Below are 21196 nucleotides of genomic sequence, written 5' to 3'. Positions count from 1 at the left end.
AAAAATCCTTACCCTTGAAATTCCAATGATCAGTTGGGGGTGGGGGGGGGGGCAGAAGAGCACTAAGAGCAGCCAGAGTAAGACTGTTAAATGACTTGACCAGGGGCACAGCCAGGAAGTGTCTGAGGCCATATTTGAACCTAAGACCTCCCATCTCTGGGCCTGGCTCTGTCCCCTGAGCCACCCAGCTGCCCCCTTCATGAGGCTTTATTATATGAGATGGTAAGAATCAAGATGTCACCACACACAGTTAAGTAAGGAACATGCTTTATTCTTTTTTTTTTACTTCCAAAAATGGAACTAGATAAAGTAAAGTACCTGGAGAAAAGTTTTCAGAAATGTATATTTATTATAAAAAGATATACAAATTTCTGCTTTTGATAATTCACAAAATATTGGAAAAGTTAAACAAATTGTATTTTCTTCTTTGAGTGTGCTACCTTTATAATTCCTGGCTAGCAACAAACCTTAACTTTACAAATAAATATGAGGAGTGGAAATGCATCCAGAGGCACAGGCACTGTCCCGAGCTCAATGTGAAAAAGGAGGGGAGGAGAGGCTTTCCCAGTCTAAAGGGTTATTGGGGCCTGTAAAAGCTTTTACAATCCTCTATCTAAATGATGTTCGTTTAAGCCCACAAAAGGCCACAGGAAGGGGGGGTGGGAGGTATGAAAGAGAAGAACAACATTGTGCAGTAGAGGTGATTAGTACAAAAAACTCAGGGTTTTCTCTTATTTTCCAAGACTATTTTTCCAAGGTTCAAAATCAAACAAGACTATCCAATAAGAGATTCCAAATATCTCAAGGATGAAACTAAGAAAACTGATGATGGCTGCACTGCTTCCAGCATCAGTGGTTAACCCATATATAATCTTGTGCAAGAAATTTCAACTAATTTGAAAAACATCCCGGTGAGCCAGTCTCCCGTCCATTATTATGGCAGAACTGGGGCAAGAGGCCTGCTAGGAGTTAGAGAAAATGCAGTCCAGGACACAGGGCTTTCTGGTGCTTAAAAAAAAAAAAAAAGTCAGATTACAAAGGAATAAAATTTAAAGTTGGTTGTGTCCCAATGAGAATGATCTTCATTAAAATGAGCCACATCTTTCCCCTCCTCTCCACTAAATTTGCTTTTGACCACCCAGGCAGCGAGAGCCTCCAGGAAGACACTGTCAGGCAAGTGATGCCAGCAAATAAAAGTCACCTTACAAAAATCACTTGGTTCGGTTTGAATTTTTAGAACAGAAAACGAAAGCTGAGTAAATTCTTTTCTAAAAGAAAAATGCAAGTTAACCTATTCCCAAACAACATGTTAGAGGTTTATTTTAGTGTTTTGTTGGAAATGCCCAGAGAAAGGCAAAAATGGCCGTTTATTTGGATTTGGAAACTAAATTAGTCACCATCCTTCATTATCTATAATTGCTTGCCTCTGAGTCTCAGAGATGATCATTCTAACTTAAGCCACAAAATAAACAAAGGATGCCTTTTCTAAAACGTTATCTAATAAGAAAGGATACAGAGGTCTAAGAAAGAGAAAGGAGACTGGGTCGGCTGATGATAGATAATTAAAGGAGCCATTCTTCATCTCTCTCTATTCTCTCAAATTCAGAGTGTACTCAGGACCATTCGTGCTCACCTGGCAGCAAGTGCACTGTCGGGTCTCCGGCCCATCCCCTGCATGAGCTTTCCATATACCACCACCATAATTAGACAAATAAAAAACACTAGAAGGGTGGGGAGAGGAAGGATTTCAAGAGTGACAGGACAATGAGCTGGAGCCTCCGTTTGTCCACTCCACACCTAATTCTCCTTCCTCAGTGCTTACATTAAATGGATTAAGTTGAACATTAAACTGCTCTCTTCAGATCACTGAAAATGGGAAAATGTTTCCTTGCCATCAAATATAGCCATTTCCTGCCTTCTCTCATTCCACACTTAGCAACAGGATGAGCCAAAGGCTCCGGAACAAGCCCCGAGGCAACGGGCAAGCAGGATGTCTGTCTGTCCCTGAGAGGCTGGATTTCTCAGGCCGTGGGGGCCGTAGCACAGCAGGGAGCAGCCACGGGAGGCATCGTGTCCCACATCACAGCAGCAACGGCGTCCTCTCTCCCGCTGCCACTTCCTCCGGCTGAAAGAGCTGCCGGAATTCGGCCAAGCGGCTGGCCAGTCTCTCTCTCAGCGGCCGCACATGGTAGCTGGGGTCCAGGATGTTGGTGACTCTCCGCTCTCGCTCTCGCTTCCACATCTTGTAGGGATGGGGAGGGAAAAATGGCCGTCCCCTTTCTCTCCGGATCTGGACTGTGATCCCGCTCACAGCCAGCATGCCCCAAGTGGCCAGAATGACAAAATCTACAAAGGAGAGAAACAGCTGAGACTCCAATTTTAGCAATCCAGCAGTCTCCTCCTCTGTAAAGTTGGGATGACGACAGCCCAGCCCAAGGGCCCTTGGGAGGATGGAGCGAGTTCATGGGATAGGCACTAAGTAAATGGTAACTGTCCTCATCCTCATTACTAAACAGCGCTTTAATCTGCTCGTCCTTGGATACACGAACAATAATTCTTGGGAGGCATTTCACATACACTGAAGGCCTTTTCTCACCCACATTGATCATCGCTACCTAACTGGATGGGACAATTTTCTCACCCCTTTTGAGTAAGAAAAAAGAAACAGAATAGAACTGTTTCACTTAAATATTTGTTACATTATTTGTTATGATTTGAAACAAATGTATTATGTGGAGGTGTGGCTAGGAAGGGGGAGAGGGAAAGCTCTGCATTGTGGAGTCAATCATTTAATAATTTTTTTATGGTCTCCCTTCAGTTTTCTTTCATTCTCCATTCAAGGTCTCAAGTTCTCAGGAAAGAGTGTTAGACAAAGAAGTAACTGTTGGTACTTCAGAAAATTAGATCACTAATAATTAGCAAAAGTTACATAGCACTCTACAAATATTAACACATTAAATCTTCACAACAACTCTGAGAGGCAGATGCTATTATTATTCTCATTTCAACACATAAGGAAACTGAGGGAGACAGGTTAAGTGTCTCCCCTAGGTTTATAACAACTAGGGAATAACTGAGTAGGACTTGAACCTCAGATCTTTCTGATTCCAAATCCAGTGCTCTAAACATTAGCAATTCCTGGGTTCTAGCATTTACTACCAAGAGTAAAGCAAAAGAGCCCAGGTGAAAATATGTCAGGCAGTTCCTGTGCACAGAAGCACCACAGATGGTTAATTTAGCAAAAATGTTCTCAGCATCTATTCAGTGTGATATACCTGTTACACACCATGGAGTCTACAGGGACCTGATTTTACCTTACCTTCCTAAAGTTCCTAAAGATCAACTTTTATCTTAATTCTGAGGATGCAAGAGACATAGTGAAGAATTCATTTGCTACTATGAAATTTACTCAAACGAATCCACCGGTTTATTTAAACTCTTCTCTCAGGTTCCAAAAGTCATTATTAACAAGCAGCTATGAGGTTCCGTTGCATAAAATGTGAACAGTTCTAGACAGGCTGTAGGCAAAGGTGAAGGGGCTTCACCTCACCAGGAGCCTTCTTCTGTTCAGTTCTGAGCTAGTTGGAAGCATGGACTTAAGCTTAAAATTACACTAAGACTTTTGGGCTCAAAGGCCATCCAGCCTGACCTATATTACACCAAATGCTGTTGCTGTTCAGTCATTTTTCACTTGTGTCCAACTCTTTGTGACCGCCCCCCCTTTGGGGTTTTCTTAGCATTTCTTCTGTATTATAGGTGCGTTGACATCCCCAACTGAGCACACTACTCATCCCTTGATTGAAGGACTTACCGTTAGTTTGAAAAGGCACCTTGGTGTAAGCTCTGTTGAAATGGGTATTGACTGCTCTCTTGAGTATGTTCAAAGTGATGTAGGAAAGGCTGGTATAAAAATAGCTGTCGATAGCTAGGACCACAGAGTAGGAGCCTGTTATTCCACAAGCCAGTATATTCAGCTACAAGACAGGATGTGAAAAACAGTCTTAAACCCCTATTTCCAAAAGAACATCTATCTCAATCAACTACTGCCACAAGCTAAAGAAAGAGTCCTCCTCAGAGTCATCGATAGTTTCTGGAGATTTCAACGAGGGTTATTGTCACCATGAAAGACTGAGCTAAAATCTTTAATCTGCTTTACAAACTTCTTGCATCCTCATATGACATCCATACCAAACTTGGGCATAGTCAGACACTAATTCATTCAATAAATATTTATTCTGAATAAGCCTTATTCTTGGATGATAGTAAACTTGACAGCAGACTATAATTTCCAGACAATCCTTATGTAGTATGTTGACTCTTCACCCCCTTTACCCAATCACTTAAGTTACAGAGTAATTTTTAGGTTTACAAAAGGGCCTCCTCACAACAACACTGTGAAGTAGGTCATAAAGTGTACATTCATTTTATAGATGAGGAAACAGAAACTCGGAAAGGTCAAAATGCCTTGGCCATGATCATCCACTAAGGGCCTTCTCCAACAAGTCAAACTTAAAAAGCCAAGCTTTTTTCATCATGTTACTAAGCCACAAAATCTCACAGAGATGGAAAGGCCTCAGAGGCCACTAAGTCTGGCCTATATTTCTACAAATGTTGTTTTTGAGTTGTTTTTCGGGTGTGTCTTAATCTTTGTAAAACATAAAAGGGGTTATGGTTGGACTGGATATTAATATTTAAAGGTGTGGTCACCAAGGAATGAGAGAGAGAGAGAGAAAGAGAGAGAGAGAGAGGGGAAGAGGGGGTTAGAGAGAGGGAGAGAGAAAGAAACTCTGGCCTGGTCCAGAGGCCCGAACCAGGCAAGGCTTCAGACACCCCAGCAGAGGGGACACAGAGGTTAATTAAACAAGGGTTCTAGCCACAAGGCCTCCTCCAAGATGAGAGGCCTCTTGAGGCTAGAGCCTCCAGAAACGCCAAGGAAAAGAAAAGGGAGTCAGCCTAATTTACCCACGTGACAATTCAAAAGGAAGCAGCCTGAGGTCTCACCTGAGCTCCTTCAAGGTCAAGTTCAAAAGGCAAAAATCACTGTCACGGGAAGTTACCACCATATTTAAAAGATAGTTTGTTTCATCACTTCCTGCATCTACCCTCCAGTTCTATGTGGACAAATGACAGTCTCATCCTTGTTTCGGACTGCCCAAGGGGCAGTCACTTGTTTTTGATTAGTCACTTATTAGCACATGTGGGTCATAGATCTCCCTCTCCCCACTTAATTCTAAGTTGGGTGGGGTGATATATTCCTGGTAGCTAAAGTCTAAAGAATGAATAAGGGTGAGCTAATTCCATTTACATAGACCCCATTTGGAATTTTCTTGACAGATTCTGGAGTGGTTTACCATTTCCTTTTCCAACTAATTTTACAGATGAGAAAACTGAGGCCAGCAGGATTAGGGGACTTGCTCAGGGTCAAATAGCTAGTATCTGAGGCTGGATTTAAAATCAAGATGAAAAATAGAATGTAATGGATTTCAGTACTAGCAGCAATGCAATGACCCAGGACAATTCTGAGGGATTTATAGAAAAGAACACTACCCACATTCAGAGGAAGAACTGCAGGAGAGGAAACACAGAAGAAAAACAACTGCTTGAACACATGTGTTGAGGCAGACATGATTGGAGATGTAGACCGGAAACTACCACACCAATGCAACTATCAACAATTTGGAAATGGGTCTTGATCAATGACACATGACAAAACTAGTGGAAATGCACATGGGCTATGGGGGAGAGGGGGGGTGAAGGGGAAGGTAAGAACATGAATCATGTAACCATGATAACTTTTCTAAAAAATAAAAATTATTAAAAAAAATAAAATCGAGATGAATTTTCCTGATTTCAGGCCTGATACTCCATCTACTGTACCAGCTAGCAGCCCCAAAAATTGTTTCTATAAAAATTCCTCACACACACACATTTAGTCTCTAGTCACAATAGTCTCTTTGTGTACTTCTTTCTTCCTCATCAAAATCGTTTTTTGTATCTTCAAAATGCCCCCCTTCCTTTTTTAAACAAGTACTTGTTATTTTAGTATTTACAAAAATCAATGTTTAGAAGTACACAAGAAATAAGAATCCATTATGACACACTTACAATTCTTAGGCAACCTATGAAAAGTACCGGAATCGCAATGGCCATGCAAGAAAAAGCCACCCAGAACACAGCATCGTCATGAAAAATCTTCAAGTCTCCTGGAAAAGAAAGAGAAAAAATCAGCCATGGGCAAACCCTATAAAATCTAATGGTCTCAATGTAGAGGAAACAAATATACTTTAGCTCCTTTATATACTGTTGCAACTAAACACTGAGGGACGTGAGATTTTTAGGGTTGGGAAAGGTATACATGTACAGGATATATATATATATCACTAAGTGATGCTTATCACATAACCACTATTTAGCTATCAACTCTCCCTAGAGTAGGTCTCACATATGTTAACAGAATAACAGAATATTCCAAGAATATTCCTACAAAAAAAGAAAGACTGTGTTCAAACCAAATTCCCATACATAAGTCCAGATAAGCAAATCTCTACCAGTGACAGCAAATTCTCAGCAATTTATAGTTGTTGTTTTTTTTTTTAAATAACCCTTATCTTCTCCATCTCCATATCAGTTCTAAGAAAGAACACATCAGGGTCACCCAGGTAGGAAGTGTCTGAGGTCACACAGCATCCCAACTCCAGGCCTGGTGCTCTATCTATTCTGCCACCAATTTTTAGACTTAAGAGATGCCTGGGGCTTCGAGTTAAGTGACTTACTCAGGGTCACATAACCTTGCTTCAAGGCTAGACCTTTATCTACTTCCACACCACAATGATCCTTTATAAGGAGAAGAATCTCTAAGCTGAGTCCTTTCACTTTAGGTGTCAAGCAAGCAAATATAATTCCACTATAATTTTAAAGTGTGTGCTGTTAAATAATGTACTGAATTCCTTACCCATTTATCCCCTTTCAGTTTTTATTAATCTACTATATCAATAAAATTCTGTAACTGAAAAAAAAAAGTCACCTCTAAAAGTAGAAAGGTGTTCTTTGTGCTTTTGGACAAAGTCTTTATATTATTTCCACTAGAGTTTCTCAAAAATATGGATTCCACATGATCAAGGCAAGCAGTCAGAGCACTAGCATCTTTTGGAATAAATTAAAAACATGATGTCTCCTGAGAGTCCAAGCCTCCCATCCAGGCACACTAGAACCAGGACAATACAGAATGAGTTTGTCTCAAGCATTTAAACAAAATTAAACCCTTGGTCATGGAATCTCCTACCTAGAGGAGTAAAGAAAGCCACAGATGAGGCGAGGAATCCCAGGACCAGTCCAACACAGAGCATGCAAATGAGGATCAACCCAAATCTCCACCAAACCAGGACCAGGAGAATCCCGCCAAGGCCTCCAGCAACTGCGGTCAGAACCAGGCGATCTAAGCAAAGGAGGAGAGGGGAACCATGTTACTTATTCCATACTCCATGGCAGGTGTGAATCACAACATGCTTGGACTTAACCTTGGGGGCAGGATTCCAAGGCAAAAAGCTCTCCGATGACCCACAAAACCAATCAGCCTGATTCAGGCTGTCCTCCAAGAAGCCTGCCCGAGCTTTGATGATCACGGCCCTGGGCTAGAGCTTGGGCTAAAAAAACCTTTCAACAAGTGTAGCACTAGCTTTGGTTGGGTCATTAAAAAGCCATTCATTTTTTAACTCTCAGAGTAGAAAGAGTAGAAACCTGCACAACCAGGAGTCAGTAGTTTAATGTACATTCTGAGCATTCCTCTGACACTATCAGTGCTGGGGGTGATTGCTATTTTTTTTCAGAGTTTAAACAGCGAATAAAACAGCCATTTCCGTGTACAGAGTCGAACAGCAAAAGAAGATTGTAGATGAAAATGCAGAACTCTAGTATGTAAAGCTTTGTTTTGCTTTTTTAAATATGTAAGTACAACCGGTAGCTTTCCAAGCTGTCCTGCTTGTCCTTGCTGTAATTTTTGAAGGATTAATATGTGATGGAAGCATAGTAGAGAGAGCACTAGGTCTGGAGTCAAGAGGACCTGAGTTCAAATCTGATCTCAAATATTTCCTAGCTGTGTGACTCTTGGCAAGTCACTTTACCCCTTCTGCCTCTGTTTCCTCATCTGTAAAATGAGCTGGAGAAGGAAATGGTAAACCACTCCAGTATCTCTGCCAAGAAAACCCCAAATAGGGTCAGAGAGTCAGACATAGATGAAACAAATGAACAACAAGAATACAAAGTATGAAATGGGGGGTCTAGATCTATGATGTCGCTGGTAAAGAGAACTTCTATCGGTGCAGACCAGCAACTACCCACAATTTCAAATCTTAAAGTGTGATAAGTGACTTGTCCACGGTTATACAAGCAGTGTGTGTCACATGCTGAACTCAAACCTAGGTCTCCCTGTTTTAGAGGCAGCAGACCATCTCCTACACTGGACATGCAGAATCAGTTATCTAGTAGCCAAAGAAGGCTGGGGAATTAACTCAACATTTCCCCTTTGACTCAGCAAAGAGTTTATTTTTACTTACCATCATACTGAAGAAGAGTTAATCTTGTAATCAGTATATAAAAAAAGAATCCCACGATGATAAATCCTATGAAGAATAGTTCTAAAAATAAACCACAAAGAGGAAACCACAGCTGAATACTCTGTATTTAAGCACATTGGTGAATTTTTTTAAGTTGACATTTTCTTCTCATTACCAATACGCTCTTGAGTGCCCAATTCCTACACATCAGGATGTTTGGTGAAAAGGGAACAAGAAAATTTTGTGATAGAACAGAATAGAGCAGAATAATTAAAGCCTTCAATACTATTCATCTTGACGCCTGGATACAGTAATGGCAGAGCACAAGGCTCATGTACATAAATCATCTTTCAATAATCCACTGTGGGAATGAAGCAGATTCTCATCACCTGAGCCTGGTTTCCACTTGCTACCCTGAGCACACACACAACACACAAAACACTCCCAACTTTGACGCTGGTCAGGGATTACAAAATAAATTCTAATATTAACCTCTCCAAAACAAATTTGGTTGATATGTTAGTTAATTTTGCTTACAGGTTTTCCCCCCTTTTTTTATATTTTGTTATAGGAGATGACTCTCTAAATAGGAAAAGTACAATACAATTTTACAGTCTTTGTGATGTAAAACAAAAGATACCAATATTGGGGCAGCTACATAGCACAGTAATTAGAGTGCCAGGCCTGGATTCAGGAGAACTGGATTCAAATCTGGTCTGAGATACCTACTAGGCTCTGTGACTCTGGGCAAATCACTTAAGCCTGATTGCCTAGCCCTTGCCACTCTTCTGCCTTGGAACCAATACTTAGTATCTATTCTAAGACAGAAGATAAATGCTATTGTTTTTTTTCATCATAATTTCATTTTTTCTCTTTATTTTTTTAAAGTATTTTTCCATGGTTACAGGATTCATGTTCTCTCCCTCCCCCTTTTTACTTCCCCTCTTCCAGAGCTGACAAGCAATTCCACTGGGTTATACATGTATTAAGGTAAAGATTTTTTTAAAAAGAAATTAATACTAAGATAGAAGGGAAGGGTTTTTTAAAAAAAGAATTAATACTAAGATAGAAAGTGTTTTTAAAAAAAAGAACTGATACTAAGATAGAAGATATGGGTTTAAAAAAATTACCAATAAAAACATTAATGTTAAAAAAAAGTCTACCTGCTCCTTTTGGGTCCTAAAGCACTCCAAACCCAAAGACATAATATCTGAATGATCCAATATACCATTCCCCCTTTTAACATGATTAACCAAAAACCATGTAACTTTCACATAAAATCTAGTAATAATATCTGGAGATGCCAAGGGGTTAGCAATTATTGCCCCCATATGAGAAAAGGTCTCAATTTGTCACATCATAAATTCATCACATTCTTCTTCTTTCCCAGTTAGACACGATAGGCATATGATCTGACTACGAAAGTGGTAGCAATTAAGAAAACGTTAGTATATGTTGAGTTCTATCAGCCCACTCGGAGTCTCTGGTTCAAAACATAATAGAGATTTTTTTTTCAGAGCCCTCCCAGCCTAAAGGATGCAAGTCTTGGCCAATTTCATCAGGATTCACCAGGATAAGTTTCTCTCAGCCCATTTGTTACCGCAGACTTTGCAGTTCCAGTTTTCTTTACACAATCCATTAGGGGCCTGAATTTTTACAGACACGGACCATGACAAATATAATGCTACAATGAGTGAGTGACCCAATCACACAACATAAGATGCATTCGTTATCCACAACCCCCCCCCCCAATCTACATTAACCTAGTGATTTTAACAAATAAAAAAATCTCCCTGAAAGGAAACACAGATATGTGGTACTCAAACCAACCTTCTCTTTTGATAGGAAAAATCATTCTAAGTGTTGAGTAGAGACCAAAAGTAGAGTAATTCATAACGCTCACATACTTGATTAAACCCATAAAGATATTATTTGTTTAAGTCATATGCCACTAATAACATGCAAAAGAGTGAAATATATTTAAAAGGCAGAATACCTGTTTTCCAGAATCTGTGTCCGAAGAAACAAATGAAGAGACCAAGGACAGCAAAAATAGTGAAAAACACTTTGGTTGAAAGCCTTCCTAGAAATAATTAAAATAAAATGAGTCATATTGGTGAACATCTGAATTGCTTCCCACTTTTAATTAACAATCAGAAGGACCAGGAGTATCAACTGACATAAAAATTTTGTTTTTCAATAAAAATTCTCATCCTACTATCTCATTTTCTTTCCTATAGGGATTTTAAAAAAACCCTTACCTTCCATCTTAGAATCAGCACCGTGTATTGGTTCCAAGATAAGGGCTAAGTAATGGGGGTTAAATGACTTGTCCAGGGTCACACAGTTAGGAAATGTATGAGGGCAGATCTGAAGCCAGGATGTCCCATTCTAAGCCCAGCTCTCTATCCACCATGCCATCCTCCTGCCCTATGGTACTCAGAACTGGACACAAAACTGCAGATTAAAGTCTGGGCAAGGAAAAGAGCAATGTAACTATCAATGGCCTTCTGTATTCTGGACACTATCCTTATCTGCAGCCTAAGTTTGTATTAGTTTTTTTGGACACTTCTCACATGAGCTTGCAGCCCACAAACACTCAGGATCTTTTCAGATGAGCTGCTGCCAGACCAGGCCCCTAACTATCTTATACTTGAGTTAAAAAAAAAAAATCAACTTCGCAATCAAAGGGTTTTTTACACGGACCCTTACTAAAATTTGTCTTATTTGAACTAGACCACCAGAATAACTTTTATGCCACTCTACAGGAATACAAAATACTTAATTATATTTCTGAACTTGATGAAACTACTGCTTCAATGCATTAATCTTGCAAGCATCTTTTAATACACCACAAACCACAATGTCAAAAATTAAAACTCCTTAGGCCTTTTTTTGTCCTTATGTCTTAATAATTAATAACGAAGGGCAATAATTAAATATTTCCTAGTGCCAATGAAAACCTGATCCCACAACTCTTGGTCTCAAATTTAAACTCGGCTTCTCAACTCCCTAAATTTGCAATTGACAGGCTCATGAATCTACAGAGTCAAGTGAAAAGAGGATGATCCCTTGATATATTTTTAAAATAAGGTCACCTATATTCCTCGCCTCACATTAAAATTCATCACCCTCACAAAACAAAGAAAGTCCTTTTTCCCCTACAAGTCTGTTTGTTGGAAGTTGTGGGAGTCTTCCTAATTAGTCCTGGTGGTGGTTATGAACCTCCCAGGGGTGGGAGGAAGAAGGTGAGTTAGGAGGTTACACAGGTAACAAGTGACCACAAAGTCTCCTCCTCCAGGGGCTAAGGAAAAAGAGCTCCCTGATAAGTCACACACTGAGCATGCAGCAGCTTTCTATTTGTTGCGGGACATTTTCACTCATAATTCAAAACTATAGACCCTTCCAAGATAATCCAGCCCAACCTCCTCATTGAGCAGATGAGGATAATCACCCAAAGGAATTAACTGAATTTCCGAAGGCCACACAGCAAGATAATGTGAAAGGCTCCTCCAAACTCCGTGCTTCTTTAAGATGCCTCCTTCCATCTCTGAGGGTGCCTTTCATATTCTCTATTTTAATCTCTTTATCAGAGATATATTTTCTACTCACTTACCACTATGGTCTGATAGAGATAAAGTACTCAGAAAATTCCAAATGTTGACTGAGGAACTTTATCAAGGGAACTTAAGACCTTAAAATTGAAAGGGGCTTTAAAAAATTGTTTCTACAAATAATTGAAAAAAATATCTTGCCTCAGACATTTCTTAGCTATGTGACCTTGGGCAAGTCATTTAATCCCAAGTGCCCTTACCACTCTTCTGCCTTGGAATTGATGCTGAATATTGATTCTGGGACAGAAGTTAAAGGTTAAAAAAAAATGAGTTGGTTTAAAAAAATTTTTTTAACTGAGCAAGAACATCAGACACCTCCCTCTTTGCACATAATATCAGACTCTTGATGAGTTGGTTAGTTTTTACTGCTTTTTCTCTTCCTTTTTTATTCTTTGTTATAGAGAGATGGCTCATTGGATAGGAAAAGAGGGCAAGAGCTATTGGAAAACAGGTTCATTCACACAATGTTGGTGGAACTTGGAATTGGTACAGGCATTCTGGAAAGCAATTTGGAACTATGCCCCCAAATTTATTGAATTGTTTACTCTGACTCAGTAACATCACTAATAAGTCTATACTCCCAAAGAAATTCTAAAGAGGAAAATGAACAATATGTACAAAAATATTTATAGCAACTCTTTTTGCAGTGACAAAAAAGATGGAAACTACAGAGGAGGTTCATCACCTGGAGAAAGGCTGACCAAGTTAGTAAATGTGAATGGAATGGAATACTATCGTATTGTAAGAAATAATGAAGGGGATGGTTTCAGAGACATTGGAGAAGACTCATATGAACTGAAGAAGACCAAAGACAGCACCAGAACCAGGTAGACAATTTACACCATACCAATAACATGTAAAGACAAACAACTTTGCAAGACTTGAGAACTCTGATAAAGGCAATGACCAACCATGACTCCAGAGGATGAGACACACTACCTACATCCCAACAGAGAGGGGATAGTCTCAGGGGGCAGAAGGAAACATTTTTTTTAAATATGGAAAATTCAGGAATCCACATTGCATGACTATACATACTTGTTACAAGAGTTTGTTTTTCTTTGTTTCTCAGAGGTGATAGAAGAGAAAGTAGACTTCTGTTCATTGCAAAAACATGAAGTCAATTTATAAAAGAATGACAATAATTTAGCAAGTGCAATCAACAACAAGCTTCTTTCATTTGCAGACACGTATCTTGAGAAAAATAAAAACTGATAATAAAAATAAAAGAATTGGTCCTTTGCCATTTCTTATTGATCCTATTTATAAATAATTGATTTTGTCCAGTAGTTGCTAATGTCCCTAGCCTTTGTCTCTGAACTTGGTTCAGAATTCAGCCAGTCTGTAACAAGATCAGTTTAAAAATCCAGCTCTCTTTGGAATCACTGATCTATTCTTGCCTTAAGGGATTCAGGTTAAATATGGGGGGATGCATGTGAACACAATAGAGTTCAGTCTAATATTTGACACTGCCAATTTGACACTCCAAGGAAGTCTGTCTCACTGCTCTCTCGCAGGTGGACTCCAACAACAGCCCTTCTTAGCCCTGGGAGCAGGAGAGGGAGTTGTGGCTAGATCCACGTTAGCAAACTTCCAACCGGTCAAGCTGTTCCTTTTGCCTCAACTATATCAATCCCATGATGTCATTTGCTCATTTCTGTTGTTTTATACTCCCCAAAACCTATAAAAAGGTAGCTATCCTTTTTTAAAAATGTTTACCTTCTGTCTTAGGATAAATACTAGGTATTGGTTTCAAGGCAGAGGAAGGGTAAGGGCTAGGCAATTAGGGTTAAGAGACTCGCCCAGGGTCACATAGCTAGGAAGGGTCTGAGGTCAGATTTAAACCCAGGACCTTCTGTTTCTAAGTCTGATTCTTTATCCACTGAGCCACCTAGCTTCCCCTAGTAGCTATCCTTTTGTTCAGGGTCTTTGGCATAAATGGAGGCATGCCATTGACTCACTTATTGACAGATATTACATGACACTGTAGATAAATGTTTTCTTGTTCAGAGAAATGTGTTTTGGTTTATTCTTTTGTTCAATTTCAATTGTGGCCTTATTGAATTATCTTTTTTAGCTAACAACTACTAAAACCAAGTACTGAAATTAGCTTAGAATATGTGCATATATGTGGAATTTATAAGTAAATATACATTTTTTTTAAATAAAGAGAGGAAGAGATAAATTTGGAAATGAAGATGACTTAAAAAAAGAGAAAATTATAGAGTTTTTTTTAAAAGAAATTTCTCTTTGATCTATGGTTTCTGAGGATGCTGGGGGGAAAAAAGGAAGAAAAACAATATATAGTCAAAGTAAAGACCATGGAGAATACTCTGGGGAGAAAAAAAAAGAAGTATGTATTATTGAATATAACTGTTTAGAGTATAGCAATTTAGATTAGCTTAGAGTACAGTAATGGGTAAAGACACATCAGCTGGGGGAACAAAACACAGATAACAAAAACGAAAAAGACCACATACTTTAGCTCACTGAGCTAAAAATGTAAAAATGACAGAAGGAACCTGATAACCATATTGAAACTCCTTATTTGCTGAGACCAGTCTTGGAGTTAAAGAGCTCTTTCTTGACTTAAATTAATGGATTAATGCACTCACCAAGAGAAGAACAATTATCTAGGACTGTATTGAAGTGACAGGCATATGTGTGAACAGGAACATAAGCAGCCGATGTATTTAAAACTGGGTCCCGTACAATAACATTATAAATTACACCCTGTCCTGGGACAGAGGAGAAGTAAACAATGGTCTTCTCACTAGATTTTAGAGTAGCAACCTGAAATTTAAAAATGACAGCTTGATTACTTGGTGCCCAAATTAAACAAAAACTCCATTCATCATATCACAAGCCCAACATGCCAGTAGTAATAAGATTTAATTCTCAATTCATCAAAATAGTTTTCTACAAACTGGGCCCAAAAAATTCAGAGGGCAGAGATTTTGGACTCCATAATGATGATTAAACATGGTATCATCGTGAAGTCTTGCCTTATTTTTTTTTAATCCCTTGCCTTCTGTCTTAGTATCATTTCTAAGACAAAAGAGCAGCAGGGGCTAGGCAGCTGGGGTTAAGTGACCTGGCCAGGGTCACACAGCTAGGAAATATCTGAGACCAGATTTGAAAGCAGGAACTCCTGTCTCCAGGCCTGGTTCTCTAACCATTATGCCATATAGCTTCCCCTAACCTGGGCTTCCATTTTGCAGTTGGGCAAATTTACCCTCTTCATCTCCAATTTTCCACTTTTCCTCTGTCACTGGAGCCAAATATCATTCACCACTAAATAACAGGGTTGAACTTTACAGCAATGTGCAATGCAGTCATCCTAAACTCTGTTTTGAGATGCCAGTCAGGAATCTCTTTGTGTGCATTTCTCACACCATGCCCCAGACAGGCGCCCGCTCCAAAGAGGAGGATCAGGCGTTCCTCGTGCTCTGTACAGAAGTGGTTTCTTGGTTCTGGTCCTTTCGTTCTGCATCAGTCCATGGGATTCCCTGAGAGCATCCCCTTCATCGACTCTTACCGCTCAATTACAATCCGTTTCCAATAACAGATCAAGATGTGTACGGCCACACCCCAACCAATGGGAACTTAGGTGAGTTTCCCCTTTCCTGCCATTGGTGTGTGTCCTCCAGGCCTTTCGGGGCCAGAGCCGATCTCTGCACTTACTTTGAAGCCATTAGCTTCCACCTGAGACACTACGGTCATCTTCTGTGTGTGACTTAGCAGCACCTCTTCTGTGAGGTTGTTCTCGGGCAAAAAGTACTGATAGACATCATACTGCAACCGCCACCTGGAGTCCTGGCCAGTGCCCACATCACAAGGGCTGGGGTCTGAGCCTCTGCAACCAAACACAACAAATGAAAGCACAAACATTCACCCTGCAACCCAAGCCTCAAATACCAACAGAAATGAGAAAACCTTGCTGCCTTAAAAGAAAAGCATAAAATCACACCTGAAATGTGGAAAAGTCACCGACACACTTTTCTCTTTTGAGAAATGTCGCTTCCCTGTTCAAGGAGCCTTTCAATCCGACTCAATTAAATATCTATTATATACAGAAAAGCACTGTGCTAGGCTGGGGACAGTAAATAAACCAATAAGGACAAAGGGAAAACTGAGAATATTTTGGCACTCATAGAGTTTTTCTTCCTTTTAATAACCTCCTTTGAGCTATTAATCTAGAAGATGAATCGCCATATCAAGGAATGAAATAATTTTGTCATTTTTCTTATATCATTCCATATGGTTTTTCAAAATGGTCATACCAATTAACACCTTCACTGGCAGTGGATTTTTGTCCTAGTTTTGCTCTTTAAATCATGTTTACCTGATTTATTCTTCTTAACTACATTTTCCAAAAAAAAAAGTTTGTAGAGTTTGGATAATTACTACTTAAAAACATAATTTGAAAGCTGAGACAGATAAATGGCATAGCAGAGAGAGTGCAGACCATGGAGTGAGGAAGTCCCAGGTTCAAAACCAGCCTCAGACAATTATTAGCTCTGCAACCCTAGGCAAGTCACTTAAACCCTATTTGCCTCAGTTTCTCATCTGCAAAATGGAAACACTTTGGAGAAGGAAATGGCAAAGTACTCCAGTATCTCTATCAACAAAAACCCCCAAAGTCACATAGTAGTTTTGTAGAACTGGACACAACTGAACAACAACAAAATACCATCCCTCCTTAACTGTTTTGGGGTTTGGGGCCAGTTTCCCTATATATTTTTGATCTTTTACTTCTTTGCTAGATTTTTATTATTTCATCTAAGTCTAAATAGCGGTTTCTTAATATTTTCACTGGTATGGTGTTTCTCTAAGAATTTTGTAATATTTTGTTAATATTAGTACATCATAGCCAGGAATACTAAATATTTCTGTCATGTGTAGATCTTTCTTTATTTCTATAAAAACTGCTTAGTAGTTGTATTTAAGCCTTAATTGTGTCTTGCTAAAGTGACTGATCAGATGTTTAACTTATTTTTTTTTAACCCTTACCTTTTGTCTTAAAATGAACACTAAGTATTGGTTCCAAAGCAGAAGACTGTTTAAGTATAAGCAAATGGGGTTAAGTAACCTGCTCAGGATCACAGAGCTAGGATATGTTTCAATTTTTTATCTTTTTTTTTTTATTGTTTTTCGTTTCGGTGGTGTCCAACTCTTTCTGACCATATTTGGAGTTTCTTGGCAGAGATACTAGAGTGGTTTGCCATTTCCTTCTCCAGCTCATTTTACAGATGAGGAAACTGAGACAAGCAGGGTTAAGTGACTTGCCCAAGGTCACACAGCCAGTAACTGTCATTTAGATTTGAACTCAGATCTTTCTGATTCCAGGCCCAGCATTCTCTCCACTGTGCCACCCAGCTGTCCAGTATATTTTGTTTTTAGAATCCCAGCCATTAGCAGAGCTCCTGAAACACAATTGGCAATTAATAAATGTTTGTTGGCCAAATGTATAAAGTTCAAACAGTCTCGTAATAATAATAGCTGTCATTTATATAGCACTTTAAGGTTTGCAATGTGCTTTACTTATATTAACTCATTTAATCTTCATTACAATTCTATGTCTGTGAGGTTGCTGTCATTATCAACTCCATTTTACATACTGGGAAACTGAGGCACAGAAGTTCATTGACTCACTCCACTTCACAAGGCTAATAAGTGTCTGAGAAAGGATTCAAACCCAGGTCTTATTGACTCCAAGTCCTGCATTCTATCCACTGAGGCAGCTTTCCAATAGCAGATTTTAATCTAAAAACAACTTGGGAAAGCCACACGTACCTGGCATATCCTAGATTTGCTGGGGCAAATCTGATCATTGTTTCATATAAATTATACTCCAAGTAAATGTTAGGATCCACATCAAAATCAAACTCCAGATTACAGCCTCCAGGGATAGGATCTGGAAGTAAATAAAAATGACCAGAGATCATGTCTCTCCAATCTCCTAACCATGTACAAGTTTAGACAAGCAAAGCCTACAACTTTTTTAAGCCCATGAGAAAGAACATTTCCTTCTCTGAGGTCCACATACTTCAGATCTCAGCATTAAAAAAATTTATAAGAAGGAGGGAAAAAATAAGAAGAACTGAGAAACTTACTTCAAAGTAGAACTCTATGGACAAGAGAGGAAGATAAGTCCCTCAATGTACAATTTCTGGGGCAAGAACAAAAACAGAGCTGAGCGCTCATTAAGGTTGCAGCTGGTGGTTCACCCTAAACCTGAATTACAACTGAGAGGTGACTTGGTAAATTAATAGTAATTTTTATATATAAAAAACTTTTAATAATAATGAGTTATTATTAATTGAAAATAAAATTTTAGATTATAATACATTTGTAATAGTGGTAATTAAAATAATCATATTTAAATAATATGGCTAATAAGGAATGAGGGGAGTCCTCCTCAGGCTGAAGCACTCTGGAAACAAGCATGCAGCCAAAAACCCAGAGTTACCCTTTTCTGAATAAGAAAGTGGAACAGCCACACTCCAGATGTTGTCAGCTTCGGAAGTCCCCAGGTACCATGTACAAATGCTCTGTTCTGGTCTGAGAATGGAAACTAGTCCTTTGTCCACCCCTGTTCCTGAAGCTCCTGAAGGAGGATTCTGGGAATGAAAGGAAAAGAGATATTGACGAGACGTAGGACCCATTCTGATTGGGCATTGCCCATAATGCTGACACTGTTGTGGTACTCTTCAGTAAGTTGGTGATGCATTAACAACGGAAGACCTTAAGCAATGCATCTCAGGCCAGCTGGGTGGCACAGTGGCTAGAGCACCAGGATCAGAGATGGGAGGTCCTGGGTTCAAATCTTACCTCAGACACTTCCTAGCTCTGTGACTCTGGGCAAGTCACTTAACCCCCATTGCCCAGTCCTCACCACTCTTCTGCCTTGGAACCAATATATAGTACTGATTCTAAGGAAGAAGGTTAAGAATTTTAAAAATAATAATAATAACCTAAAATTTAAAAAGAGCCCATCCTTTAGCAGAGATTTAGTTCCATTAACATACTCAAAATTTATACATCATTTACTTTTTTTAGCATACACAAAATGTTCTGTGAGAGATCCAAAGACAGAAATAGATTAAAAATGGGAGAACTCTCCATCCAGACCTTGTAGAAAGAGACGGTCACATTCTTGTACTGAGAATGCACTTGGAAGATTATAAATGTGACATTGCTGGCAATGTGATGCAAGACAGCTTCTGTAAAGGGCTTGTTGAGCATGAAGTGTTTAAATTTCCCCAAAGAAAATTCAAGAAGACCTGAAACAAGAAGAGGGTTTTTGTTTGTTTGGTTGGTTTTTTAAAATATTATATTTGCATTTCTAATACCAGCTTACAAAAGCACCATCAGAGCCATTTCTTTACACACAGATATAGTCATCATCCAGCAGAGAAACAAATAAGACAAGAGGGAACTGGAGAAAACTAAACAGAATCTTCTTTTTCAAGAAAGCACTCTCTAACCTCATTCCTCTGCTCCAAAGTCACTGGTCAAACAAGAATAGCTCCTATAAATAATTCTGGTCTTATTGAGCTTTCCTATCTCTCTCATCTCAATTTCTATTCCCTTTTTCATTCCTTGGCCAAATTATCTCTTTCCTCTCTATTGTCTTACCTGGAAAAAACAGACAGACTTGTGGGCAGTGAGATAGTGCTGTGGATAGTGCTGGGACTATCAAGAAGCTCATTTTCCTTAGTTTAAATCTGGCCTCAGACACTAGCTGTGTGATCCTAGACAAGACACTCAACCCTGTTTGCTTCAGTTTCCTTATCTATACAATGAGCTGGAGAAGGAAATGGCAAACCACTCTAGTATTTTTGCCAAGAAAACTCCAAATGGAAAGAGTTGAACACAATGGAAAAGGGCTATATAACCATTAGAAATTCTTTGAGAAAGAGGTGACAAGGGAGTTCATTCCAGACATAGAGATAGAGATAGGAGACAATGGTGTGGTTGGTACCAAGTTGTACCTTTTTAAATTAAAACTATGAAATTTTAAATTGTTTGATTAAAATTTAATGTTTTAATAATAAATATAATTATTGGTTTATTCTTTTTCTTGATTAAATTTTTTTTAATTTTAACTTAATTTTTTTATTTAGCATTTTAGTTTTAAAATCATTAAAAAACATGGAGTTAACAGAAAACTGAATGGTCAGTAAGTTCAAATAAAAAATGAACATAACTTGAAAATCTTCCCAATGTTTCTAGGAAGCAGACTTGGTTCTCTCCAGACTAAGGTGACTTGGATGTGTTTGTCAAAAGGGCTCATCATTTGAGATCTCTTGTCCTTTAATCATGATTATGTCCCTGAATGGTTAAACTGCATCTGAGGCCTAGTGTTCTGTCAGGTCCTTTTGGCTCAAAAGGCTAGGAAGTGATGAGCTGGAAAATAGGGAACAGTGCTTTAAAAAAAATTCCTTCTGCTAGCTTCTTTTCAGGAAGAATATCAGTCTGACAGTTGGGATTGTATTATACACACCACTTCCTCCTTCTATTTCCTGATTTCCTGAAAATGCACAAAAAAGGGGGAAGGGGAGTCTCAGTTGCCTTGAATGGCAAGAACTAAGCAAAAGGCCTCCCTCAAAAATGACTACATGGTGGACAATAACAGCTCCAGCTGGGAAGGAATAAAGATGCACTGGGAAGAAAAGTCACTCAGTGAGTTTTACTTTTCCTTGCCTATAATCCCTGACTTGACACTTTATTTTTAATAGAAATTTCCCTGGTAAGTTAAGACCCACCAGTGAGTCTCACTAGGGTTGTTGACTCAAAGTTGCACCAGGTTTGAAAGAGTTTTACAAAAGATTGTATATTTCACAACCAATCACCAAACTATTTGGGAGGGAGGGCGGGAGGCAGGAAGGTGAAGAAGGAAGGGAGAAAGGGAGGGAGGAAGAAAGAAGGAAGGAAGGGAGGGAGAGAGAGAGAGGGAGGGAAGGAGAAAAGGAGAGAGGGAGGGAGGGAGGGAAAAAGGAAGGAAGGAAGGAAGGAAGGAAGGAA

The 21196-nt window shown here is 39.1% G+C and overlaps 1 protein-coding gene across 1 annotated transcript in view; it reads right to left on the bottom strand.

The window, feature by feature from the left end:
* Positions 1-250: 250 nt before the first annotated feature.
* The window catches only part of TM7SF3 (transmembrane 7 superfamily member 3), a 28597-nt gene continuing 7651 nt past the window's right edge, over positions 251-21196 (bottom strand). The window contains exons 2-12 of the mRNA XM_044678715.1: positions 19288-19452; positions 18639-18776; positions 17963-18083; positions 15851-16022; positions 14782-14959; positions 10549-10635; positions 8553-8633; positions 7283-7435; positions 6106-6203; positions 3812-3974; positions 251-2346 (exon numbers count right to left, since the gene is read on the bottom strand). Coding sequence (XP_044534650.1) covers positions 2081-2346; positions 3812-3974; positions 6106-6203; positions 7283-7435; positions 8553-8633; positions 10549-10635; positions 14782-14959; positions 15851-16022; positions 17963-18083; positions 18639-18776; positions 19288-19452 — 1622 coding nt within the window. The 3' untranslated portion in view covers positions 251-2080. The remainder of the gene's footprint in view (positions 2347-3811; positions 3975-6105; positions 6204-7282; positions 7436-8552; positions 8634-10548; positions 10636-14781; positions 14960-15850; positions 16023-17962; positions 18084-18638; positions 18777-19287; positions 19453-21196) is intronic.

The sequence above is a fragment of the Gracilinanus agilis genome, chromosome 5, assembly GCF_016433145.1.
Source record: "Gracilinanus agilis isolate LMUSP501 chromosome 5, AgileGrace, whole genome shotgun sequence".
Classification (NCBI taxonomy): Eukaryota; Metazoa; Chordata; class Mammalia; order Didelphimorphia; family Didelphidae; genus Gracilinanus; species Gracilinanus agilis.
Note: the sequence above shows the minus strand (reverse complement) of the source record. Positions and strands in the feature narration are given on the sequence as shown.